Source organism: Montipora capricornis, chromosome 1 (assembly GCF_036669925.1).
Source record: "Montipora capricornis isolate CH-2021 chromosome 1, ASM3666992v2, whole genome shotgun sequence".
NCBI lineage: Eukaryota > Metazoa > Cnidaria > Anthozoa > Scleractinia > Acroporidae > Montipora > Montipora capricornis.
Genome location: NC_090883.1, coordinates 44,802,964 through 44,810,463, shown reverse-complemented (window position 1 = coordinate 44,810,463; position 7,500 = coordinate 44,802,964). Strand labels below are relative to the sequence as shown.

The 7,500-nt window shown below is 42.2% G+C and overlaps 1 protein-coding gene across 2 annotated transcripts in view; it reads right to left on the bottom strand.

Moving 5' to 3' along the window:
* The window catches only part of LOC138053673 (deleted in lung and esophageal cancer protein 1-like), a 45,354-nt gene that overhangs the window by 13,425 nt on the left and 24,429 nt on the right, over positions 1-7,500 (bottom strand). The window contains exons 19-24 of one of the 2 annotated variants that reach the window (XM_068900270.1): positions 5,913-6,059; positions 5,324-5,484; positions 3,480-3,633; positions 3,107-3,208; positions 1,443-1,573; positions 259-440 (exon numbers count right to left, since the gene is read on the bottom strand). In XM_068900270.1, the coding sequence (XP_068756371.1) occupies positions 259-440; positions 1,443-1,573; positions 3,107-3,208; positions 3,480-3,633; positions 5,324-5,484; positions 5,913-6,059 (877 nt within the window). Of the gene's footprint in view, positions 1-258; positions 441-1,442; positions 1,574-3,106; positions 3,209-3,479; positions 3,634-5,323; positions 5,488-5,912; positions 6,060-7,500 lie in introns of both variants that reach the window. The other variant, XM_068900267.1, reaches the window with a different exon arrangement.

The window sequence follows — 7,500 nt, the reverse complement described above, 5'->3', positions numbered from 1 at the left end:
AAACACGGCTGCAGATATCTAGACGCCCAGCCAGGCCATACGGCCACGGACGAGTATATTTCAGTCAAATTACAATAAAGAAATAAAAATTAAAGAATCGTTGCATGTGCACCGGGAAATGTCTTATCGCCCAGTGTCAGTTTCGACCTTAAAGGTCCTTTCGAAACGTTCACAAAAATTGAGCGTGCTTCTCACTTCCATTTCTCAACATAAAGTGGTCCTGACTTAATAATCAAAGCATCCTGACCACATTCTTACCGTCTGGTGGCGTTGGTGGTTTCGCTGCTCGAAAGTAATTCAGTTCTACACTGAAGCGAGCTCGTATTGCTGAGGTGTTTGTCAGGACGAGGGTCGCGCGAGGACAACTGGCCAGCGGTACTGTTTCGAAATCGAGAAGAAGATCGCGGTCATCAAGTGAAGTTTCCTTGATTTCTTCAGGTCTGTCAGGAACAAAAACAAGGTATGTGGGATACAGAATTTCTATAACACATACTCTATGTGAATATACATTCAAATGCGCTCTGTGCAATGCCTAATAGGAAAGAAAACATAAAAAACAAGTTGAAAAAAGGTCGAATTACCACCGCAAAAGATTGGATGGTCGACCTTTCGGGCGTTAGCCCTTCGTCAAAGCGAATTCAGAGCTAATCGCTGTTTCACTCCCCTATCGACGTAGCTTCACAGTTTCGCTAAAAAATAACCCCTTCATTGATATTCAAAGGGAAAGAACGTGATAGCGGAGACAAGGGACGCTCTCGATTTAACAGAACTGACCAGCTAGACCGGGCATTTGGAAGAACTAACTCTACAACGCCTTCAAATTGACCCACTTCGAGGATGATACTTACTCCTCCAGAAAAATGTGAGGTATTATCATGCAAGTATTCCTTCAACTTGTTGCATTTCCTTCGCAAATTGACGAGTCTGGCTGGGCCACTTCTGACAAAAGGAAAGCGCCCTCGGTTTGTGACTCTTGAAGAACAATGTGTCGATTATTGAACGTCCCACGGGTTTGCAGAACTAGCGTTCCGCAAGGATGGGCTCTCTTACGACAAACCTCCACTCCAACCAAAGTTTGCAAGTTTTTTGTTTTCAATCTCACGGGTCCCGCCATTTTGAATATTAAACAGTGAGCTCTTTCGGTTGCTACATTGTTATTTGAGTCTCAACAATGGGGAACCGTAAAACGTCACAATTATTCAAGATGGCGGCGCCCGCGAAATTTGAAAGTGAAAAATTCATTTCCTTTTTCTCAAACGAACATTTGCTGGTAACACTTTTCAAGAAAGGTCAACAGGGCTTACCACACTTTAACCAATAACGGTCAAAGTGTTCTAATGGGAAACTACAACCGTCTGAACCTAAATTGATTTCGATTGAAATGGTTCATCTTAATAGAACACGACCTGGGTGTCTCATTGAAATCTGAAATTACCGCTTACCTCTCAAGATCGAATATCTTTGGAGTTTCGAACGTAACACCCAGTCCCTGGACATCAGCAGCGATTGAAAGCCACAACGGGTCCTGCATTCGCTCTACCTCACAGCAAGCGATTAAATCTCTGACGGGTCCCTGTGGCACAGTTTGCTCAAGTTAAATGATTTCCGATGTGACAAAATATCTGAAGTTACAGGAGGGATTTTCATTGGATTTCCGATGGAAGTCTAATTGACAAATATTTCACTAAAAGGCGATAACCTGGGCTGCTAGAACAGGACGGTATAAATCTCCAAAACGAGGACTTAATAGTCACACCTCAAATTTATCAGGCCCGCTTTTCCGAGCTACCTTACGCTACATTTCACACGGTACCGGACGAATTTTCTACCCTTTGAAAATTCGTGCATTTAGGGGAATCACGTTTAGCGGAATCACGCTAAACGTGCGAAAACCGCCGTTTAAGAATTTGAACGCTAAAGTCGGGAAATAATTTTTAGCCGGCGTGCTGTGAGCACCTTGACGTCTAATTTTTTGCAGGACATTGAATTTGTTCCTGGTAGTCCCTGGTTCAATTTCCTGGCTGCACTTGTAAATAGCCAACTGATTGCCTCCGGCCAGTTGGGTTTCCTAAAGTTGTTCTGTTCAATACTCGAAGATATTCTCTATCTCTATATCTCTTCGTGCCATAAGGCACATAAGGCTTTGACATTCTCTTTCCATCCACTTCGGTTTCTCCTCCATGTTGTTTTTGGTCGACCTGGTCTCCTCCTCCCCTCTGGCCGCCACTCTAATGCTGTAACACAGTGCTCCTCTCTGTTCTTCCTCGATATATGCCCGATCCAATTCCATCTTCGGCGTCTGATCTCATCACTCGTTATGTTCACTCCTGTGGTCTCCTGGATTTGTTGGTGCGACTGATGGTCCGTGGCCGTCTTATTCTCAGTATGCGTTTCATGCATTTGTATTGGAAAGCGTCCAGCTTCTTTGCTTCTGTTTTCGTGGGCTTCCAAGCTTCGCAGCCATACATCAAAACTGCTCTGCTCGAAAGATATTAGCTACTAGAAACTCTAAAGATCCCAGGGTAAATATTGATACTTATGTCACACGGTTCTGTGCGAACAAAATGTCCCATCAATTTTTTCAACCGGTAGAAAATTCGTCTGGTACCGTGTGAATGTAGTCTTATTCAGCCACGCCCAATATTTAATTAAGTTTAATGCTTAACGGGACAATATGTTCTTAACATAGGTTGATAAATGAAAAGAAGCATTCCTCTAAGCTTCAATGTCCCATGTACTTCAAAGTGTTGGAACAAAATCTCGGTAAGACAAATGACACAAGGCTAAGAGTCGAAACAGCGGCAGCATTCCCCTTACAGCAAGTAGTGGAGCCAACACTTTATAACATGTCTTCATCCTCATTTGTCATATCTTCATTTACTCTCGGATTACAGAGTAGGTCAGTTGTTAAGGCTAGTAACTCGGAGCATATCCCCTCCCCACAATGCTACAGTACGCAGGACAGCGGGAACTCCATGCCCCACCCTTTGAAAATATTGTTTGGCTTCTTTCAAGCCACACAGGGTTATAAACATTGAAGGGTTTTGAGACAAGGTCTGCGGATTATAGTCCTCGTAAGCGAAGAGTAGAGCAACGCTCGTGTTACCTTTTTGTGGCCTGTAAATGTCAGCTTGATTGACATCTCTTTTCTCGGATCCAGGTACCCTTGATTGGGCTCAAACGTGAGAATATAGTCTCCTTCAAGCAACTGGTGATCAATGAAAACACACAAAAAATTAAAGATCAATGAGGAAGGCAATGGAATCTCTCATGGTTTCCGCTACCAGTTCGGAGATTGGATGTTAGAACTTTCATTAAAGTCGAACTCAACTGACTTCGTGCAACTCAAAATGATACGTAGAAATTCAATTCAATTCAAGTCCACAGGAGACCGTACTCGGCAACTGTTTATTCATGAAAACAATAACAGACGCACGTAAAGGCCTGTGGTTGAAAGAGTTGCAAGAAACACGCTTCACCTGTTTCCACTTAAAGTGAGCTCTAATCAGTGACTGATTGTAAAGAACCACTTCTCGGTTGACAGGGACAGCTAGATACACCTTCTCAATGTACATGTCGCAAGACAACAGACAAACCAGTGGCCTCTGTACCTCACAAAACACTGATAAGTAGCTACAGGGTAGAAAAAAAAAACAATCAATGCCAGCTGGTGGGTGGGACATAATTGAGTTATTAGGGAGCTCAAGCAAAACCCTAAAAATATAACCTCGATTTATTGAAATAAAAAACAACCAATTACGCTTCGGTGTAGTCACGACGCCATAAGGGAGTTTCAGAAGCAACAACAGTACGAGCAGCACGCGTTTTAGCGCATATTTTTACGGTACTCTGCATAACAACGACGTAAAATCACCAAAATTTGTGGTTTTGATATACATGAACCTTTCATTCTCACATGCCCAATTTATTTTTGGGATAGTTCGTCCGCGGCCATGGACCGCGTCCATCGCTCTTGTCCATCGGCCGCGTCCATCGACCACAACCATCAAAATACAGGTCGTATAATTTGTTTTTAGGATACGTCGCCCACATTAGGGAGCTTATAAGGGAGCTTAAGCACGCGTGTTTTTGAGACGCGGATGGCAACCGGAAGGGAACATTTTGCGTCCCAGGACAGTGGTGTCCCCAAGAGTTTTATACTAATCATCTCTAAAAGTGAAAAGACACTTGGCGATATAAATGTAGCTGTCTGAAGACAAGTCAAAAGGGAAAACAGCTCACTTCCGGTTGCCGTCCGCGTCTCAAATACGCGTGTGCTTAAGTTCCCTTATGCAACGACGACGGCGACCGCAACGAGAACTTCATCTCAAAATATAAATTCACGTTATTGTAATCACTTCATGACTTTTTCAACCTTTTTAATATGACAAGGGTGTGGTAGTTCCTTAAAAATGACACTGGTCGGAACGACGCTTAATTTAGGGGAGAAAATTAAAATTTATCCTCAAATGCTGACGTTCGCCATAAAACCTCAAATTTGGCTATTTCATGTTGAAGTTTTGCTGACGACGGCAAAGAAATGGACAAAAGTGAAAAACGCACGTGCAGGGCGTGCAAAGCTATTGTTTTTGCCCACTAAATATGCACATTTGTGACGTTGTCGTTGTCGTTGCTTAAGCTTCCTATTATACGACCTGAACGAGATGGAGTAATGAGGAAAGACTTACGATAGTGCAAAGTTCATAATTTGACGCGACGAGTACCGCCGTAGTTCCTAAAATACCTATTATCAAGCTCAAAGATGATAAAAGTTGTCGTCAGAAAATCGCAGAAAATTGAAACACTAGATAACTTATGCAATGACATGTAAATTGCTTTGCTCGGATAGAATCTGATTGGACATGAAGAGAAAAATTCCAACGGGCAGCATTTCGTACACACTTTATACTAACGACGACGGGTACGAGAACGTCACAAAACAATAGGAGTTTAATGAGCAAACACAACGGCTCTGCTCGTCCCGTGGCGATATTTCAGTGGAAGACGTTTTAAGGCCATGAAATTCTGAAATGATTTTTTCTTTTTCATCTGCTAAAGATAAAATAAACATCTTTTCGGGTTCGAAAAGCTTTTGGGCTTTTCACAAAATGGGCTCCCGTGGCTTGCTTCATAAAAATCCCAAAAACTCTTCTATTGCTGCTACCTCGACCGCGTCCACAAACCGCGAACATGGACCACGACCATCGACCGCGACCATCACCCGCATCCATCGAAAGCGTCCAACGAAATACAGGTGAGGAAAGATTGCAAAGAGCCTAAAGAAAAAACACATCTGTAGTAGAGAGAAAAATCAATTCTATACCTTGTTTTACCATTCTTCACACTGCACTGCAGCGCGGTTCTCACTCGTCGCGGGGCATCAGATGCTTTAAATAATACTTCAACTTGCTTAGTCTCTTGCGGACCAAGTACTCCGCAATCTGGAGTGAATGTAAACTCAGAGAGGGATGCAACATCCTCTGGCTGCTGGGAAATAAAACACAAAGTGAATACTTTCAACTACAGCTGCTCGAGTCAATACAAGTTAGATCCTTGAGCTGCCAATAGCGCTCAAGATCCGGTCTTTCCCCAGTCTTCGCCCTGTTAGTTGTTTGCGCTCCCTTTTCATGAAACTGGCTACTCAAATTACTGCGATCATGTTTCTCGTATCAAAAAGCAAATATAACTTGCGGTCGAAGTAAGTTGCAATGGCGACCTGATAATGTTGTGTTTTAATTTTAATCTGACCTTTTTCTGCTCTACAATATCAACAGCAAAAAAAAAAGTGGCGGAAGAATATGGAGCCACAGTTGACTTAGTTAGCCTCTGGATTTGGCTTTAAACTCGTCTCGTTTCAAGGGCGAGTCCAAAGGCCAATACCGTGTCTTTCTAGCCAGGGTCAGAAGACAAACCTCAAGGCACTCCACGCATTCCTTCAGGCTCCACTCCGCTGGAATACTGGAGATGTTCTTTAGGGTGATGTGATCTCTTGCATGTTCCTCCCGGAAGCGAACGAGATCAAAATTCAGATCTGGACGTGTGAACACAACTTCTGGTCCCTAGAAAAATTTAGACATTTAGAAACAAAGTTTTTCGCAGAGAGCCGCCGAACATAAACGGGGCATAAAGAGATGTACTTATAAATGGTGATTCGGAGATCCTAGAGAAAAACCCGGGAGCTCCTTTTCAGGGGTCGAACCTATTACCTTCTGGTTACTAGGTCGCATTCTTTACCACTGAGCTATGGGAGATTCTTGGGAGCGAGGCCATTAATTTGGGAGAATCCAAGATTGAATTTATGATCTCAGATCACACGGAAACTTCGTTCCCAAAGACACGAAGAATCCGAAAACGGATTTTTCTGGCGCGACAGCCCACTTTCAGCCGATTATGATTAATGTAATTTGGGTGATTCAAATAGGTCCATTGCACGACCGTGTCACGTGACCTTGCCAATCATAAAAAGTGGTCATGGTACAAAATAGACGCCAGAAATAGAAAGAGCGAGGTGAAATTAGTTAGAATGTCAACTTTGAAGCTACTGACGTTTAAATGATAAAGAGCGATATAGACCTCTTTCATAATGGCGACGAGCAAATTTCAAAAGAATTTCTGTTTCAAAACGAGGGCGGTAGGTCTAATTAACATAAATACAAAAGAATGTAAATGCGGTCGCTATTTGTGAAAGTAGTCTATAAACCGTATTCATAAATGGCGGATAAGTAATTATTTTTTTGTCTTTACGCTAATCATCCTAACTAGCCTCGTAAACAGGAGCAAAATTCAAAAGAATGTTTGTTCCAAAGTGAGGCTAGTTAGTATGATTAGCACAAAGACAAAAGAATAATTTCTTGCCCGCCATTTATGAATACGGTCTATGACCTGAAAAAACCACCACCAAGAAAAATATCTTTTTATCCCCATAAATACAAAGAACTATTTTACAACCCGAGTGGAAGTGATCTTGAGGGTGTACTCACTTTATCAGTCACTATATCAGTTCGACAATTTTAGTCCTAGCACTTTGGCGAGACAATTGTCACTAGAATTTAGGGTGCGTTTCTTTGGGAAAATCCAAATCCGGATTCTTGTATCCAAAACGGATTTTGTGTTTCTGTACTGAAATTCGAAAATGAATTATTGATCCGAAGAATCTACATCTGAATCCGGATTCATGATCTATGCGTTTCTTTGGAAGACAGACCTCAAAAAACTACGTTTAGCCAGCTGTAGTCTTGTGAACGCACACATTCCTGCCATGTGCGTAAATTATAGCAAGCAATCAAGGTGCGTTTTTAGTGCTATTTTTTCCTTCAGTGTACCCAAAATTTATAGAAAGTAGGAAATTTTTGTCAACTTCAATACGCCCTTTGCATGACCTTGTCATGTGACTTGTCAATCATAAAAACATGGTCGTGGTATAAAATAGATGCCAGAAATGATGGAGTTTCGACAACCTAGGCGGAAGCCCTCTTTAGATACGACTTCCTATGCATATAT